This window comes from Octopus bimaculoides, chromosome 1 (assembly GCF_046866305.1).
Source record: "Octopus bimaculoides isolate indiv1 chromosome 1, ASM4686630v1, whole genome shotgun sequence".
Lineage (NCBI taxonomy): Eukaryota > Metazoa > Mollusca > Cephalopoda > Octopoda > Octopodidae > Octopus > Octopus bimaculoides.
In genome coordinates this window covers 195,991,687-196,011,675 of record NC_142928.1, presented here as the reverse complement: position 1 = coordinate 196,011,675, position 19,989 = coordinate 195,991,687, and the positions used below count along the sequence as shown (strand labels likewise).

At 40.0% G+C, this 19,989-nt stretch overlaps 1 protein-coding gene across 4 annotated transcripts in view; it reads right to left on the bottom strand.

Moving 5' to 3' along the window:
• The window catches only part of LOC106869897 (lysosomal-trafficking regulator), a 204,809-nt gene that overhangs the window by 18,623 nt on the left and 166,197 nt on the right, over nucleotides 1-19,989 (bottom strand). For all 4 annotated transcript variants that reach the window (XM_089365207.1, XM_089365198.1, XM_089365192.1 and 1 more), the window contains 15 exons: nucleotides 18,626-18,700; nucleotides 17,025-17,110; nucleotides 16,310-16,441; nucleotides 14,778-14,999; nucleotides 13,393-13,529; nucleotides 12,603-12,677; nucleotides 11,965-12,096; nucleotides 10,830-11,006; nucleotides 10,199-10,275; nucleotides 8,517-8,708; nucleotides 7,261-7,406; nucleotides 5,916-6,021; nucleotides 4,299-4,360; nucleotides 2,564-2,622; nucleotides 1,600-1,752 (listed from right to left, as the gene is read on the bottom strand). In XM_089365207.1, the coding sequence (XP_089221333.1) occupies nucleotides 1,600-1,752; nucleotides 2,564-2,622; nucleotides 4,299-4,360; nucleotides 5,916-6,021; nucleotides 7,261-7,406; nucleotides 8,517-8,708; nucleotides 10,199-10,275; nucleotides 10,830-11,006; nucleotides 11,965-12,096; nucleotides 12,603-12,677; nucleotides 13,393-13,529; nucleotides 14,778-14,999; nucleotides 16,310-16,441; nucleotides 17,025-17,110; nucleotides 18,626-18,700 (1,831 nt within the window). The remainder of the gene's footprint in view (nucleotides 1-1,599; nucleotides 1,753-2,563; nucleotides 2,623-4,298; nucleotides 4,361-5,915; nucleotides 6,022-7,260; nucleotides 7,407-8,516; nucleotides 8,709-10,198; nucleotides 10,276-10,829; nucleotides 11,007-11,964; nucleotides 12,097-12,602; nucleotides 12,678-13,392; nucleotides 13,530-14,777; nucleotides 15,000-16,309; nucleotides 16,442-17,024; nucleotides 17,111-18,625; nucleotides 18,701-19,989) is intronic.

The window sequence follows — 19,989 nt, the reverse complement described above, 5'->3', positions numbered from 1 at the left end:
ACACATTTGGCTGTAAGACCAAAACAAAAGAGGGCTGCCACAAACATGACCCCACAATCTGCAGTGTCTTGTCTGTATCTCATCCATCTTTACAGCTACAATTTCTGTTTCTCAGAACTATCAAACTATAAACAACCCCTGCCAAAGTGTCCCTCTCATCATTATAATGCTGTCTGACCCTACAACTGTGCCATACATTTTTCCCAAATCCTTCCTTCATAAAACTCCCACCTAGCTCATACTACATGAGTTAAACCTCAACCACGTCAGAATCTCTCATACACAAATACAATATAGGTGTGTATAATTATATTTAATAGGTCCAGGTACACTCAGACATGGAGAGACATACACAGCAGAAATTGTCTCAAGACAGAGAAACTCTCCTTATCCCTTTGGCATTTAAACTAACCATATCTGGCCCAAATATTCTCTTATTTTATGTTGTAAGTGGCCAGATTTAACCTCTCACACCTACCCTTCAATGCCATTCTAAAAATAAACAATCACACAATTAAAATCTTGAATTTACAAGATAATGCATGATTAATTCAAAACAATGTGAATAAAAAAGCAATACATTTGACAGAGTAATTTGAATGCTAAAGGGTTGTAGACAACAAATGAAAGACACATTGTTGAGGTATGAACGATGCCATTGGACCAGAGGACACATGCATTCCTGTATTGTTGTGCATTGTCAGCTACAGATCCCAAGTTGTAATTCACAGCCAATAATAGTTTGTTTCTATATCAGAACAGCAAATGATACATTTGCTGGTGTGTGCAGAGCTTTGCCAAGCTGGAATTAATTAGAGGAGCACGAAGCAGTGCTGAATGCGATATAGGTGTGTATAAGATTTAACATGTTTAAACACCATTTTGAGTGTGGCCGTTGCTAGTACCGTGTGACTGGCCCTTGTGCCGGTGGCATGTAAAAGCACCCACTACACTCTCGGAGTGGTTGGCGTTAGGAAGGGCGTCCAGCTGTAGAAACTTTGCCAGATCAGATTGGAGCCTGGTGCAGCTTTCTGGCTCGCCAGTCCTCAATCAAAGCGTCCAACCCATGCCAGCATGGAAAGCGGACGTTAAACGATGATGATGCACACTCAAACATGAAAAGATATATGATATGGGAATTGTCTCCTTATGGACATTATGTTTGAAAACAACACACCATTGGGCTATGAATGATGTCTCAAACCATTGCCAGCTGGGGATACCAAGTCATAGTTCATAGCTTCTAAAAACTTGCTTTATACAACAACAAATGATACATTTGCTGTAGTATGGAAACCTCTGTCAAGTTGGAATCCATTAATTAGATATACACTAACACACACACACACCACCTAGCTAAGTTCTTTACAAATATTTAGGATAAGTGCCTGAAGTGGAGGCCCAGACTGTGCTAAAAAATAAAAATGGTTTCTCCACACCATAAATTTGAAATACAGACAAGACATCAATAGCAGGATGTGTTAAAAACTTGACCCTTCCATTTTACTGAGGAAGAGTGGGGGTACCAAAACATCTTCTGACCATCAGCGAAGCTAACCAAAGTCAAATGAAAACAATGGCGACGATATAAGGACTTACCTCTGTAGAACTGAATGCCAGTAAACAGGTTTTGCCATTTGTTAAAAAGATTTCAAGGCCAACGTCTTTTAGTTGGTACCAACGTGGAAGAAATTCTTTGATATCCATCTGTGGCCACGTCATGGAGAGTTGATCTTTGTTGCCAAGCAACACCTGTTAGAGATTATCAAGAATTCATAATTAGTTTTAAATCATAAGAACAGAATCATAATTAGCCTTCAAAAAAGTTATCTCAATTCCCTCATAACCAAAATCCTACACATAAAATGGAATTACTGCCAAGGAGGAAGAACAACCAACAAAGCTTTTAACTTTCAACCCTTTAAATATTTATAGACTGACGTTCCAGCCATGACCAACATACCTTATTTTCAGAAATATTATATCCAAGACCGAAGTGTGCAATATATTCCTACATTTTTAAGACAACCCTGTAATCTACTTTAAAGACTGTGTTACGATCTTTGTTACAATTTGTAACAGCATCTTGCCCAAGGTGCCATGCAGTGGAACTGAACCCAGAATCACATGGGAAGCATGTGCTGTTATTACATATGCTGAGGGTGGCAAGCTGCCAGAATCGTTAGCACGCTGGGCAAAGTGCTTAACAGCATTTCATCCGTCTTTAGGTTCTGAGTTCAAATTCCGCCGAGGTTGACTTTGCCTTTCATCATTTGGGGTTGATAAATTAAGTACCAGTGATACACTGGGGCAGGGGAATAGTCGATTACAGTTCCCTCTTCCAAAATTAATTGACTGGCTCCCTCCCTCAAAATTAATCGACTAGTCCCCTCCCTCAAAATTAATCGATTGGTTCCCTCCTAATTTCAAGGCCTTATGCCTTCAGTAGGAAGGATTATTACACATGTGATTAAAGTTACGGTCATAGTTGCCATGATGGAAGAAAGTGGGTGAGGAGAGTAAGGAGGGAGAGTAAGGAGGGAGAGTAGGAGGTTGTTCTTACCTGAGTATAATTCATGTCAGATACAGCCACATCAGCCACAAAGTAGACATTTCGTTCACCTGAAATAATACAACAGGAAATAGGTTAGTATACATACGTGTGTGTGTGAGTGTATCATCATCATCATCATAAGTCTGTTTTCTATTCTGGTATGGGTTGGATGGCTTGACCAGCCAGAGAGAGTTGCACCAGGCTCCAGTCTGAATCCCCCTCGTGTTCTGGGTCTAGTCCCTCTATGATTCAATTACTATCATTCTCTCAAACTATGTAACAGAAATCCCTAAAGAATATTCTCTCCCTATCTACCTCGTGTCTATGGCCTAACCCTCTGCATTATTCTGTCTCTCTCGATCCCGGTGTTTTGGCATGGTTTCTACAGCTGGATGCCCTTCTTAACACCAACCAATTTACAGAATGTGCTGGGTGCTTTTTACGCGGCACCAACACCAGTACCTTTATGTGGCACCAACACAGGGCTCTTGTAGGTCAATCCTCTTCAGCAGAAGAAGCTGCATCAACAATTCTGCTGTGGACGAGGGGTTTTCTTGAATACAGCAAGGCACCAGGTACCTTGGCCCTTTGTCATCTCCTCCGTAAGGCTCGAATGACTACCCATGTGTATATTGGTGTTTAGCCCCAGGTCTGTTTGGTCAAAAAAAGCATTCTAGCAGTGAAAATCTTTCTCTTTTAGGTTATCTCGGAACAACATAATATTGAATGTGTCCGTCTCTTTTTCAAGATGATAAATGCAGTTTGAGACAGATTTGACTGCTATTTCTTCCAGGCTGAGCAATCATCATCATCGTTTAACGTCCGCTTTCCATGCTAGCATAGGTTGGACGATTTGACTGAGGACTGGCGAACCAGATGGCTGCACCAGGCCCCAATCTGATCTGGCAGAGTTTCTACAGCTGGATGCCCTTCCTAACGCCAACCACTCCGAGAGAGTAGTGGGTGCTTTTGCATGCCACCGGCACGAGGGCCAGTCACACGGTACTGGCAACGGCCACGCTCAAAATGGTGTCTTTTACGTGCCACCTGCACAGGAGCCAGTCCAGCGGCACTGGCAATGAGCTCACTCGAATATAGAGATTTTCTCTTGTTAGGTCTCTTAGGTGTTTGTATGTGTATGCATGAGAGTGGTGTGTGTGTGTGTGTACGTGTGTGTGTGAATACACAGTAATACAGGGTAACTACACAGAAACAGCATGTACTAATCTCATGAACACCATGTCGGGAGCTCATTAACCCTAATTAAGTAGCAGTTAATTGCATGGTGCAGCTGCACACATGACAGCTGCAGTTTTGGAGTTTAGCATTTATTTACATATTATCTTGTTTAGCTCCAGATTCACCTTGATCAAAAAGACCAACGGTCAAAGGTACACCAGCTATGACCATCCTGTCTTTCAGTATATCAGAGACTATATTGATTGTATAATGCATCCATTCTATTCAAAAACAATAACATGATTTGACAGGAATTTGGCTGCTATTTTGAGCAAATTGAACAACCACGTAGAGGCTCCCTTGCTCTCTTTTTTGGCACAGGGCTTTACCGGGTTGTCTTTGCCAGTCCTTCACACCTGGCAATATGCTATACCACCTTAATTTACGTCTGTAGAACTCATTCAAACATTCTCTTCAGTCATCAGTCAAACCGACAACGTTTGACTGATGACTGAAGAGAAGAGCTGTGACAATACTGAATGATGATGGAAGGAAATGGCTTTACCTATCAGTAGCTCTCCTTTACTTTCCGATGACGGGGATACGGTTGTACAACCACAGGTGAACCTAAGACAAAGAAATAAGATCAAACATTTACTTCAAACAATATAAAATATCAGTGTGTCTGTCTGTCTGTCTGCTAAGAAGCCTGCTTCCCAACCACATGGTTCTGGGTTCAGTCCCACTGCGTGGCACCTTCGACAGGTGTCTTCCACTAAAACCTTGTGAATAGATTTGGTAGACGGAAACTGGAAGAAGCCTGTCATGTGTGTGTGTGTCAGTGTGTTTACATCACGATAACTTAGCAGTTCAGCAAAAGAGACCAATAGCATAAGTACTGGCGTTGATTCATTTGACTAAAAATTCTTTGAGCCACTGCCCCAGCATGGCCTCAGTCTAATGACTGGAACAAGTAAAATAAAAGTAACCCTTAAAGTCTCCATCTTTTAGAGACCAATATTGTCTCCCATTCCAAATATACACGTGTACCAAGATGCAATTTGAAAAGTCCGCCTCTTACATAGATATATAAGTGTGAACATCTCTATATACTATGCTGGATACATTTGGTGTTCGTCTGGTATGTTGAATATTGTTCATTTTTATGTGTCTTGATTATGCCTGCACTGATGATTAGAAAGTGGATTATGTACACTAACTTTGAAATCATATGATTTGCAGCTGAATCTGTTTTTAAGAGACAATTTCCAAGTTGCATTCTCTCGGTGTTGGTACACTGTATATTTATTATAGTAGTTTTGACTTTAAGAGTCCCTCATAGCGTGAGGCATTTACATGTAGTAATGCCCTTAATATAATAAAAATAATATATATGGCCCAAAAGTAGGGTTACAGTTATCACGTAGGCACTTTAAATTTCTTTTAAAACATTTTATTACATTTAAATTTCTATCTTACAGTTAACTAAATTAGCATAGAATAATGGTTTCATATTTGTCTATAATTAAGATCTAAACTGTTAATATATGAATGCAAAAGAGATTGTTGAATAACTGTAAACCTACTTTTAGGCCGGCCTGTATATAAAATAGATGATAATCTATAGTAGGTCTCTGCCTCAATTTGAACCACTTCACTTAGACTTCCAGTTAAGCCTTACAGCCTAATAATATTACCATAAAACGTATGAATGGCCCTGGGGGAACAGAACACCTACATAAATGTTTACAAACCAATCAACATTGGCTGGTTTGTATCAGTGAATGACAACACACATTAAAAAAGTTATGCAGGCTTCCTACCATATTATATTTCAAAGGTTCTAGAAAGTCTTGCCCACAGTTATAAAAAGTTGGTAGTCTGAACACACAGAACCGTGTCACTTTGTTCTATTAGATATATTCTCATCACCTACTCATTCTTACATAGCATAAACTGTATTCAATGTTTGGCAAAGGTAAATTACCCTTGCACTTTAAGGTCGACAGCCATACATACATCATTCTATGAAATTATCTGCTTAATTCTCTATTATTTTTGCAGTAATAATGGACATATTTTAACCTAACAGATATAACAGTGAGGTGACGTGTGTGCACCAGTGGTGAATCATTTGTTGTTAATCTGTGGATTTCTCAGAATTTCGGGGTTCAATACTTACTGGATCTTCTCGCTAGTGTAAAGTCGGTACATCAAGGCAGCAGAATCTGATGTTTGGTGATCATCTTCAAACAGAAAGAGCAATGGTGGATCAACTTTTTCAGCCGCTGAAAAGGAAAAAATGTACAGGGCAATTAAATTAAAATTAGGAAATATTTGACAATCTTCCTACATCAATCAGTCTAGATTTTGATACATTTACTGAGAGATTCATCACTACTTCAACATCTACACTGTAAATTTCTCATATCACTGAATTGTTGATATCTTCAACATCTCTAATTTCATCATCATCCTCGTTTAATGTCTGTTTTCCATGCTGGTATGGGTTGGACGGTTTGACTGGGGTTGGGGAAGCCAGGAGGCTGCACGAGGCCCCAAACTGATTTAGCAGTGTTTTTACAGCTGGATGCCCTTCCTAATGCTAACCACTCCGTGAGTGTAGAGGGTGCTGTTTTACAGGCCACCAGCACAGGCACCATAGGGGGTTGGCATCGGCCACAATCAGGTGGCATGGAATCAGTCAAGGCGGCGCTGGCATTGGCGATGTTCGGATGGTGCTTTATAAAAGCCATTGGCACGAGGATCACAACTACAATTTCCATTTGATTTCATTTTGATTTTAATGTACTTGACTCAATAGGTCTCCTCAAGCACAGCGTGTCGCCCTACGATCCAAGGTACTTTTTGAGTGGGCTGGTTATGCGAAACTGGTGTAGTTTACAGCTGTGAACTCACTTTATTTGCTGGGTCTTCTCAGTCACAGCATATCTCCAGAGGTCTCGGTCTTTTGTCATTGCCTCTGTGAGGCCCAATGTCCGAAGGTCATGCTTCACCACTTCATCCCATGTCTTCCTGGGTCTCCTGCTCAGAATCTTTTCAAGTGTTTATTGACTCCTTGGATAACCTTGTGGTCAATATTGACCACATAGGGCAGCAAGCTGGCAGAATCGTTAGCATTCCGGGCAAAATGCTTAGTGGTATTTTGTCTGCTGTTACGTTCTGAGTTCAAATTCCGCCAAGTTCAACTTTCCCTTTCATCATTTTGGGGTTGATTAAATAAGTACCAGTTACTCACTGGGGTTGATGTAATCGACTTAATCCGTTTGTCTGTCCTTGTTTGTCCTCTCTATATTTAGCCCCCTGTGGGCAATAAAGAAATAAATATTGACCACTTTGCCAACTCCTGATGTACAGTTCACTGATGAGGTCAGAATAACCGAAACCTCCCATGAGTTTTCTCCCTTTCCAAAATAGATTTATATCACTAACAGCTTTCCCCTCCCCGCAACTCCCTCTCTAAAGTGAACTTCATAATCACACAGCCAAGATTTAATTATACTTACTTAACTTGTCCCAAAATTTAGGACTGATATATCTTTCAGAAATCCCCAAGTGGCACCTTTGCATTCTCTTTCGTATTCGACAGGGTCCTTCCGTTGGATCTAGCTGCCATGATCGAGGATATGACTGGGGGCAAAACCATATGGCCCTGAGAAAGAAGAAAATAAAAAGACAATAGGGGCTGTTAGAGGGATGAACTAAATAGAAATGGATGTTGACTAATTAAAAGACATAATAAATAGAAGACAAGAAATAATTTAAAAGATAAAGATACAAGTTATAAATCTCAAAGATGGTAACAATATTGTTTTCAGCTGAAAAATCCAATAATACCAATGGAATTTTCAACCCAACTTTAAGACAGAGTAAATGATGTGTGAGAAGTGTTAAATAACAGATATGATGTGATAGCATGTGAAATGATATGTGATGAGGAAAAGAGCAGCACTTCTGACCATTTTTAGGTATTTTGAAACTGGTGGAAGTGAAAAAGTCATCCTCAAACTGGAGACTGTCTTGAAGAGTGAACTTTGCAAGAAGTATCCAAGGACCAGACATTGTGATGTTTAAATCAAGCAACAAATTAATTCTATAATCCAAGAAGAATGTATCAAATAATATCACACATCAGATCTATATACATTATTTACATTTGACGGATGTTTGTACTCATCTTGTTTGTTGTTAACACAATGTTTCAGCTGATATACCTGTTAGCCTTCTTCAGGTGTCTTGGGGAAATTTCGAACCTGGGTTCTCATTCCTAAGGTATTTTTCGATATTATTATTATTATTATTATTATTATTCAGGTTACTGCCTGGAATCGAATTCGGAATCTTGGGGGTTAGTAGCCCATGCTCTTAACCACTACACCATATGCCCATGGGAATATGGCGTAGTTAACAACAAACAAGATGAGGATAAATATCTGTCAAATGTAAATAATATAAATAATGTAAATAATTCCTCATCTCTTAAATATTGAACTGTATCGGATCTATAAATTAGAAAATTACTATTTGTAAATCTCACAATGAGATATATTCAGCAACAGTACTTTGTAGTAAAGATTGTTTGCCAACATAACATGGCAGTCCTGGTTTAGGATGAATGTTGAAAATATAAAAGGACACAGATTGTGTTGTATAGCCAGCTGGAGACGATGTCTCCTGGGGCTAAATTACAGCAACATTCGTCCTAAACCAGAACTGCCATTTTATGTTGGCAAACAATCTTTACATCAGATCTAATACTCACTTCTCGTGGGTCAGTTGTTGCACTAAATCTTGCCAGGATTTTTTAATCTGGATTCGGTCAGTCATGGACTGTTTCAGATGGGTGACCAATTCTTTCCTCTCTTTGTTTTGCATGCGGAACACTTGTTGCGTTACTTCCATTGCAGAATCAGCTAAATTCTTGATAAGGCTTTCGTTTTTTATATACAGAATCCTGAACAGAAGAAAAAAAAAAATAAAAGAAATTATAACAAGGATTAAATCCTATTGAGTACAAAATATTGGTTTTCAGAAAACAAAAAAATAGTTTCACCATTCCATAGTTGAACTGTTGTACCACACTTCGACAATTTTTAATATCTTGACAACTGAAGCAGCTGGAGATATGATAGTTTGACACTAAAAGAACCGGCTATTGCAAGCAAAGATAAATATTGAAAAAAAAATGCATTTGACCAAATTTGGACATACGACAGTTTAAAACAAGAGCAACGATATATATATATATATATATAGTTAAATTTTCTTATAAAGTATGTTTTTAAGTGTTTCACATTATATGGGCTGTGTTAAGAAGTGCACATTGTGAGCTAAATCAAAGGATAAGGGAAATTATAGAAGGAACACATCTAGGTAATCGATACAAATTTCAAAGCATAATTCTAAACACACAACCAAATAAATATACAAATAAATTTATAAATCAGTGAACAAAATTACATGTAAATGTCATGTGAAAACTCTGCATCATGTACGTTGGGTTTAGGTACTGAATGGAGGAGTGACAAATAAAGAGATAAAAATTCGAGGTAAGGGCTTCCAAAAGGAACTGTTTGAATCGGTTAAGAATTTGATGTGTATACGAGAGTTCAAAATTTAAAAATTCAAGGGTAAATAGGTAGATAAAATAAATATATACAGACTCAGGTGAATTCAGGTAAAGGATATCATCTACAGCCGTTTCAAGGGTACAATAAATGTATAAATGGTGTTTTAAGTATTCCAAATACAGAAACATAATGTCCCCCCACTCATCAGGATGTTTTCCTTCGTGATGAAATCCTACATGGTAATAATTTGATAAGATTTATAAATTTGCTGGTGGCGCTTAAAAAAAAACCCAACTGATTGTGACCAATGTCAGTACCCACCTGACTGGTGCGTGTGCCGGTGGCATGTAAAAAGCGCCATCTGAACGTGTTCATTGCCAGGCCTGCCTTACTGGCTCTGGTGCCGGTGGCACATAAAAAGCACCAACCAATCATGACCAACGCCAGAACCCCTGTACTGGTTCCTGTGCCAGTGGCATGTAAAAAGCACCATCCTAAAGTGATCGCTGCCAGGCCCGCCTTACTGGCTCCTGTGCCGGTGGCACGTAAAAAGCACCCGCTACACTCTCAGAGTGGTTAGCATTAGGAAGGGTATCCAGCTGTAGAAATCTTGCCAGATCAGATTGAAGCCTGGTGCAGCCAACTGGTTTGCTAGTCCTCAGTCAAACCATCCAACCCATGCCAGCATGGAAAAACGGACGTTAATCGACGATGATGATGATGATTTATTTTATTTTCTGCTTTGGAATTTGTATTGATTGCCTGGATGTGTCCCTCCCCAAATTTCCCTTATCCTTATATATATGTGTGTGTGTGTGTGTGTGTGTGTGTGTGTGTGTAGGAGAAAGAAAGAGTAGAGGGTGGGGGTATATACCTGCTTAAGTGTTGATGCCTCCTCTTCAGCCATTCCTGCTTCTCTTCTTCCAGCTGTTCTGAAACTGTTTTGATTTCCTTCAATGTAACAAACAGAAAAGAATTCATGAGGGATGGTCACGGATGAGAGGTGGGGTGTCTGGATGATAGAATTTCTAGTGGTGGTGTTTTTGGCAGTGGTAGTGTGGTGGCAGCAGCAAGGCACCTTGGGCAAATGTCTTCTACTATAAGCCTTGGGCTGACCAAAGCCTTGAGAGTGGATTTGGGAGATGAAAACTGAAAGAAGCCTGTCATGTGTGTGTGTGTGTGTGTGTGTTAGTGTTTCCTTGCCTTGACATGGCATGATAGTCGTAGACAAACATTATCATACCAGCAGTGTCCTTCAGTTCCAACCTTCCATGAGAAACCTGTCTGGTCATCTGGAAATATTACTTTGCTTGGAAACAGGTGAGGGTTGGCAGCAGGAAGAGTACCCAGACGTAGAAAAATCTACTTCAACAAATTCCATTTGAACCATTCAAGCATGGAAAAATTAAACATTAAATGATGATGGTGATGGTGATGATGAATGTACGATGGTAGTATCAGATGGTTTTAGATGTGTTACAATAGTGAGAGCGTTAGGAACGTACCTGCTCCAACTTGCCTTTATCCGGGGTGTTGTTGTGGATCTCCGGGGAGAAGAGCAGCCGTGACCCAGATTTCTTGAGCAAACCAAACAGGCAGTTGATGTTGTCCTGTTGACTGTTGGACATTTGGTCTTTGTAAGAGGACAGCAGCTCATGAAGGAAAGGCAGCAGACTGTTAACCTGTAGGGGGACATACGGGAGAGCTTACAACATTGATAAGAGTTGGTTGAGGTGGAGAAGGAGAAGTGGTTAGCCGGAGGACGTGAGGGAGGTAGAAAAAAAAAATGGCTGGTATTGTAGGAATGCGGGTTGATGTTTAACCCCAGGCTGGTCATACCCCACAGATCTATGATGGAAAGCTTTCCAGCCAAGACCAATCAGTATTTTTTTAGGCAAAGTATACCTCAGAACTACATCATCCAATGTGTTCATTTTGAAAAAAAAATGTACAGTTTGATTTGAGACTTGGTTGCTATTTCTAGCAGATCAAATGACTACTTTGGGAGCCTTTCATTTGCTCAAAGAGGAGCAATTGGAGTCATTAGGAATGAAGAGTTGGTGGGTCGTGGGGAGAGTAGGGAGGCTAAGGTGCAAAGGGGTAGGGATAAGGCGTAGAGGAGGGGTAAGAGGAAAGACAACAATAGAAAAGGCATTTCACCCTCAAAGAGGACAGAGACGAGTGGTACTCACCGAAAGAAATGTGAAGAGTTCAGGTAGTCACTCGAGGAGTATGAGGAGTAGTAGGTTACTCATTGAGTAACGGGAGGAGTTTAGTTACTCATCTAAAGAACGTGGAGTTACTCAAGTATTTCTGGACATACTCGAACAAGGTATGTGGAGGAACTCGCTCAAGGTTTGTAGATAACAAAGGAACATGGAGGATATTAAGTTGGTTGGCGAAAGAATTTAGAGTTACTGATTCAAAGAATTGGGGTTTGTTACTCACTCAAAGGGAAGTGTGGAGATATCCATTGATGGAAGGGAAGAAAAGCTACTCTCATGGAAGGTGGAGGAAAGAAATACTCAGATGAAGGAGAGGAAAGGGAAGAGGAAGATGGGAAGGGAGGGGAGGAGAAGAAAGGGAAGGGGAGCAGGAAGAGGAAGGGGGAAGGAGAGGATAGATTAAAAGGTCACTCACCCAAGGACTAGAAGCAAACATTGACTTGAAGATCTCTCGGTGTTTGATTTCTTTCACCATGTAAAACACAACGAAAATGCGTTCGTAGAACTCAACCACAGGAGACAACATAGAGACTATGAGTCGTGCTGTCTAAAAATGGAAAACAAAGAAAAGGAAAGATTGTTCAGGGGGTTGAATGACTAGGGCAGGAAGAGGTTTCAATTCTGAACACAATGAACAGAGATACAACAAAAATTACCGCAAAATGTACCACAAACCTCAAAAATAAATAACATGTTATAAATTCTAGTTTACTTGGTGTTAACACACTGAATGTAAGGAGCATTAAAAATCTAATTAGAAATAAATTATGCAGCCTGGAAAAATATATTTAGTCAGTAAGTAATATTATCCTAATTATTTTGGAACACAGGGGAAGTAACTCTGGACATATTTCAGTCTTAGTGAACCTCCTCAGAAAATGTCCTCTGTGTATGTATGTAGGTTTACTTCAAACATTTAATTTCTCATATAGATGTATGTTGTTGCTCTGAGTATCAAACAATACATTAAGTTCATATATATATATATATATATATATATAACAGAATAAAGAAAGCAAAAGATGCTGAAGGAAGACTGGATGGTTAACTTACTTGTTTAAGGAGGGTGTCTTTGGCACTGTGGAAGACAGAAGCTTTCGGTTTTCTTGACTGTAAAATACCTTTTTCCTAGAAGGGAAAATAGAGAGAGAGAAAGAGCAATAATTAACAGAGGTTCATTAAGTTAATTAATAAATATTGGTTCCTTAAGAAAAACTCTGGTTCAGCCACCTCCCGGTCAACCCTGATCGAATAGACTTGTCATAAGAGGTGTTCAGCCATTACCATATACAAAATTACTTAATGTGGTCTTTCTTTAAGTCTTTAGCATTTAAACTGACCCAGCCTTTCACAGAAGGAACGCTGCAGAGATGGCAGGGGCCAGGGAGAAGGCTGTAGAGATGGGAGGAGCTGGGGGAAGGCTGTAGAGGTGGGAGGAGCTGGGGGAAGGCCGCAGAGATGGAAGGAGCCAGAGGGAAGGCTGCAGAGATGGAAGGAACCAGGGGGAAGGCCACAGAGATGGGAGGAGCCAGGGGGAAGGCTGCAGAGATGGGAGGAGCCAGGGGGAAGGCCGCAGAGATGGGAGGAGCCAGGGGGAAGGCCACAGAGATGGGAGGAGCCAGGGGGAAGGCCACATAGCTGGAAGGAGCCAGGATGAAGGCTGCTACAATGGGAGGAGCCAGGAAGAAGGCCATAGCAATGGAAGGAGCCAAGGGCAAGGCCATAGCGATAGGAGGAGCCAGGGGGAAGGTCGCAGCAATGGGAGGGGCCAGAGGGAAAGTTGCAGCATTGGAAGGCGACCAAAAAGTGGGGAAGATTGAGAGAAAAAAGGACATACACTGACCTGTATGCTGGCCAAAGATTTCACTAAGAAGTCCAGCAGATGTGTCCGAAACTGGCTGTCTGATGTAAATGCGTCACTGGGTCCATTGAATACAAAGGTCAACTTAAGTCCAGTAGCTATGGAGCTGGAGTCATTATCTAGATATATTGATATAGTAATATGTATACATGAATAAATTATATAATAAAGATTTATGGTTAGAGAATATATCAGAGACATCAAAGCCACATATTACACCATACTGACAAACATACCGTTTTGATGGCACAGCAATGCTATAGCTGCTAGAAATAACAACCAAATTTCACTCAAGTTACATGCTACCATCATGGAAAGAAAAGAACAAACTGGAGAACGTAATCCTAGATGTGCAATTATTGATAGAAGGATGGCTGGGTATGGCTCGAATGTCACTGATCACAGACCTGGGCCAGTCAGGGATGACCTGGGATTAACAACAATAAGACCACACTGACTACACTATAAAAGGGGAGCATCTTAAGACATACAAGGCCTGCCTGACTGGCTCCTGTGCTGGTGGCACATAACACTCACGGAGTGGTTGGCATTAGGAAGGTCATCCAGCTGTAGAAACCTTGCCAGATCAGATTGGAGCCTGGTGCAGCCTTCTGGCTCTCCAGACCTCAGTCAAACCATCCAACCCATGCCAACATGGAAAACGGACGTTAAACGATGATGATGATGACACACTATAAAATAATTCGTTTTTTTGGAACATTAGCTCTGGTGGCACATCACATGACCTTTGACCTTTTCTATCCAAAATTCTATTTTCAACCCCATATTTACTTGTATCGTCATCTGTTTGAATGTTTTTATTGTCCTCTATTGCGTTTTTGTTCCATTTATATATATATATGCTTTCGGTGCAAATGGTCTTTTTATTACGGTGTTGTGACTTACAATCCTGTAAATAATAATGTTGGTATTTTTATATAAGCTTAAAGCTTATGGCGGTCACCATGCAATGACTAAGGAAAATAGTCGAATAAAGGGGCATATAAGCCCTCGACAGAAAAAAGAAGGCTTTCCTATCCATGTGAGATATAGACACACACACACACACAACTGGTTTCCATACAATTTCTACCAAACAAATTATTCACTCAACAAGGCATTAGTCTGCTTGAGGTTATGCTAAAAGACACTTTTCTCAGGTACCATGCAGTGGGACTGAACACAAAACCACATGGTTGCAAAGCAAGCTTCTTAACCACATAGCCATGTCTGCACACACACACCAGAAATGACATTTGTCAACTCACACAAGTAAATGTTGAGTGAAAGTACTCTACAACACAAATAAGAGTACAGCACCTCCACACACCAAACAAAATAAACCAAGCAAAAACAAAGGTTCTTACCCCCAAACACTACCAGATCTACAGCCATGACAATTAGTTTTCTTAAACGGTCAGAGAGTTCAGATCCTGCCACTTTATTGGTCTCTTTCTTCTTTTTCTGACCCCATAGAGTTGACCACTGGGATATGTTGGAGAGGAATTTGTCTGTGGGATCAGACAAAGGCAACAAAGACCACTGCGAATTCTTCAGTTCCTTGTTTTTTAGGCTTTGTTGTTGCTCATCTTGAAATAGAACAGAAAAATAAATAAATAAATAATTGCAAAATAAACAAACAGAAGGGTCATAAAAAAAAGAACAATTTGGACCCTAATGTTTATATTAAGATATAAATGAACCCTTAAGGTAACACCAGAATGTGATAGTAATAGAATGACAGTGGCCCCTAATATAACAACAAATAAATGCTAAAGCATTAATACAAGATCTATGGTACACCAGAGGGATCACTAAAGATATATCAGAAGATACCCTAATGGAAGACCAGAGGGACAACTAATTCATCCTCCTCCTCCTCCTCATCATCATTTAATGTCCGTTGTCCATGCTGGCATGGGTTGGACAGTTTGACCAGGGCTGGTAAGCTGCACAAGACTCCAGTCTGATTTGGCATGGTTTTCTATGGTTGGATGCCGTTTCTAATGCCCACCTCTCTGAGAGTGTAATGGGTGCTTTTATGTGCCATTTGCACGACACCGATGTCTGTCACAACTGCAATTTTGCTCGGCTTGATGGGTCTTCTCAAGCACAACACAATGTCAAAAATCTCAGTCATTGCCTCCATGAGGCCCAAGGCTTGAAAGGAACTCAACCACTTTGCCTCCATGCGGCACAACACTTGTGCCACTTATCCACTTTGCCTCCATGAGGCACAACGCTTGGAAGGAACTCAACCACTTTGCCTCCATGCGGCACAACACTTGTGCCACTTATCCACTTTGCCTCCATGAGGCCCAAGGCTTGAAAGGAACTCAACCACTTTGCCTCCATGCGGCACAACACTTGTGCCACTTATCCACTTTGCCTCCATGAGGCACAATGCTTGGAAGGAACTCAGCCACTTTGCCTCCATGAAGCACAATATTTGAAAGGAACTCAGCCATTTTGTCTCACATATTTTAACCATTCCATATTATTCCCCACAATATCAATATAGATAGAAAGTGTGTTAAATGCTATTAGCTGTTCATCATCATTTAATGTCCATCTTCCAAGCTGGCATGGGTCGGACAGTTTGACAGGAGCAGGTTAGCCAGACAGCTGCACCAGGATCCAATGTCTGCTTCGACATAGTTGTTATTGTTGGATACCCTTCATAATGCCAACCACTTTACAAAGTGTACTGGATGCTTTTTATATGGCACCATCACCAATGCTTTCTACATGGCACTGGCACCACAGGTTGAAACAGCTACTAGCCTTCAGGATGCTGCTAAAAGAGGTTCCTAGTAGCTAGTATTCCAATGGCATCAGAAAGACACCGCATGGAGGATTTTGGTCAAAGTTCAAACTGTAATAAATGGCAACCACTTACTGTTTGTTTTACTGCGGCCTCTCTGTGCTGAAGAACTGTTATTTTCATGTGGCACTTCAACAAACTGAAGACTTTGGTAAAAAATATGATATTCCAATTGTTTTATGTTCTTCACCTCAAAGGATGATGGACCTGTAAAAGATAGAAGTTTTAGACTAAAACCAGTTCCGCATTAGAATGGAAGGGTGTGTGGTCGGGGAGGTAATACATTGTTCGGGTCTGGAACTATTCTGAGTTGATACTCAGAGTTAACCCTTTAGCATTCAGATTACTCTGGTAAATATGTTTATTTAGTCACACTGGTTTGAATTAATCTTGTATTATCTTGCAGATTCAAGCTTTCAATGATGTGGTTGTTTATTTTTACAATGTCATTGCAGAGTAGGTGTGAGAGACCAAATCTGGCTGGTCTGAGAATATATTTGAGCTGGATGTGGCCAGTTTTAATGCTAAAGGATTAAATGCTGAGTACATTTATGGGCAGAGTTTAGGGGTGGTTTGAGAGCTTGTGGGAATAGTTAAAAAGGGAACAGAATGACCAATGTACCATCTTAAATAGGGAACAAAATGTAAATTCAGAATAAACATAGTCTTGGATGGATTATACTTAAAAAGGATGGTCATGACTGGAATGCCTATAATCATATGTCTGCTCAATCAAGGCTGACCAGGGGCTAAACAACAACTCTTGTAAATATAAAGTTGAAGAACTTACCATAAACAATCTTTTCCCGTTCTTCAAGAGCTTTCAGGAGGCTGAGAATTTCTTCAAAGTTTTGATAATGAGAGTTTCCACTAAGGCTGAAAGATATAAATAAAATAATTGATTTGGAAGTAATTTGGAACTGTAAAACAGATTTGAAAATAAGAAGGGGTAAAATCTTCCCGACTACGATGTAGTTAAGGTCCAGTCTCACAGCATGAAACTTTGGATAAATCACCATCATCATCATCATCATCGTCATCGTTTAACATCTGCCTTCTATGCTGGCATGGGTGGGATGGTACCACAAAAGCTGGCCAGGCTGAAGCCTGCACTAGACTTCAGCGACTATTTTGGAAGGATCTTTACAGCTAGATACCCTTGCTAACACCAACCACTCAGCAGAATGGACTTAGTGCTTTTCACGTGGCTGGGTCAATCTAAACCTTGTAAGTTAATTTGGCAGAAGGAAACTGAAAGAAGCCTGTCATGTGGTATTGATAAGCGACAACAATGGTGACATAGATATATCTACCATTCTTGGTGATTGCAAAGTGAGCTGTCACATCTGGTCTGTAAGTGTTTGTTAACACTCAGCCTTGTATGGGAAGTGTTCCCTGAACACCATCCTGCAGCAAATTCAGTGTATAAATAAAACACAAAGACAGGGAATGTGCAATTGATAAGGTTTACATAGCTAAAGTTGTTTTTGATTTATAATTTAATTGGATCATTGGGCTCAGATTCTATGTTGTTTCACTTAAATCAATAAGATGTTGTTTAATAAACAACCAAAACAACAAATGAGGGGTCATATTGAACTAATTTCGTAATTAACTCGTCAGCATTCAGATTATTCTGTCAAATGAAATGCTTATTTATTCATAGTCTTTAATTAATCTTGCATTAATTCACAAATTCAAGATTTTGATGATGTTACTCTCTACTCTTTACTCTCTTTTACTTGTTTCAGTCATTTGACTGTAGCCATGCTGGAGCACCGCCTTTAGTCGAGCAAACTGACCCCAGGACTTATTCTTTGTAAGCCTAGTACTTATTCTATCGGTCTCTTTTGCCAAACCGCTAAGTTACAGGGACATAAACACACCAGCATCGGCTGTCAAGCGATGTTGGGGGGACAAACACAGACACACACATACACACATACATACATATATATATATATATATATATATATATATATATATATATATATATATATATATATATATATATACACAACGGGCTTCTTTCAGTTTCCGTCTACCAAATCCACTCACAAGGCTTTGGTCAGCCCGAGGTTATAATAGAAGACACTTGTCCAAGGTGCCACGCAGTGGGACTGAACCCGGAACCATGTGGTTAGGAAGCAAGCATCTTACCACACAGCCACTCCTGCTCCTAATGTTAATGCTTATTTTTAGAATGACGTTATAGAGTAGGTGTGAGAGGCTAGATCTGGTCAGTGTGAACATAAAACAAGTACAATATTTGAGCCGGACCTGAGTGATTTAAATGTTAAAAGGTTGAGGACCCAACATTTCAGCAGATTTGAATTCACACACATCCATCTCTCTTTCGTTTCTTTTCTCATTTAAATCCAATGAAATTACCTAAATTCTCTAAGAGCTACAGCTGTGAAGAGTTTCTTGAGTCGATCAAACACTGATTGCCGTTCATCCATTGGTCTGTGGAAGAGAACAACAAAAACAAAAAACAGTTATGAATAACAATAAAACACAGCAAATAAAACAAGAATCATTGATTTAACACAATCACTTACACAGGGTGCGGCAGACAAAACCTCCCCAAATTTACACAAGCCAGTGGGGTGGCACTAGTCAAATTAATGTCTTCATGTTGCTAATGTTAAACTATTTTCTCAGTTACCATCATAGTTAGGACTGGTGACACACCATGCTTTTGATATTGGAATGTTTGCCAACTTGTAAAATGTGGGAAGCTCTTTTGGGGAGCCACACCCTGGAGCAAAGAACTGCAGAAGGAAACCATGATAAATGAAAGCTGGAAATAGGTTCGAAGCAGGATGACATTTTGTTGTCAAGTAATTCATTTGATGTATTTCTCAGTAAACTTAATAGCAACCACCGGTTCTTACTTTGAAGTTATGAAATAAAAGACTCTCTAAGAACACACACTCCAAAAATATAACAAATAACAAACTATACTATATACATATATATATATATATATTAGAAAAAATAATAAGGTACTCAGATATTTGGATGGTTGATATCTGAGTACCTTATTATTTTTTCTAATATATAATTCCTGTGCATCACCTCCAAACCTTCCAATATATATATATATATATATATATATATATATATATATATCATCATCATCATCATCATAATCATTTAACATCCTTCTTCCATGCTGGTATGGGTTGGATGGTTTGACTGAGGTCTAGAGAGCCAGCGACTGCACCAGGCTCCAATCTGATCTGGCAAGGTTTCTACAGCTGGATGCTCTTCCTAACGCTAACCACTCTGAGAGTATAGTGGGTGCTTTTTACGTGCCACCGGCATGGGAGCCAGTCAGGATCATCCATGTCTGGATGGTGCTTTTCACATGCTACTGGCACAGGAGCCAGTCGGGGCGGTGGGGGCTGGCATCAACCACATTCAGATGGTGCTTTTTATATACCACCAGCACAGGGAGCCAGTCAGATAACACTGGCAACGACCCATGCATAAATGGTGCTTATTGATTGCCACCAACACGGGAGCCAGTCAGGCAGCACTGGCATCGGCCACAACTACAATCTCCATTTGATTGTGATTTGATTTTTGATTTTGATATATATATATATATATATAATTACAAAACGTAATATTTATCTCCTTCTAAGGCAGTGAGCCGGCAGGAACGTTAGCACGCCGGGGGAAACACTTAGCGCTATTTTGTCTGTTTTTACATCCTGAGTTCAAATTCCACCAAGGTCGACTTTAGC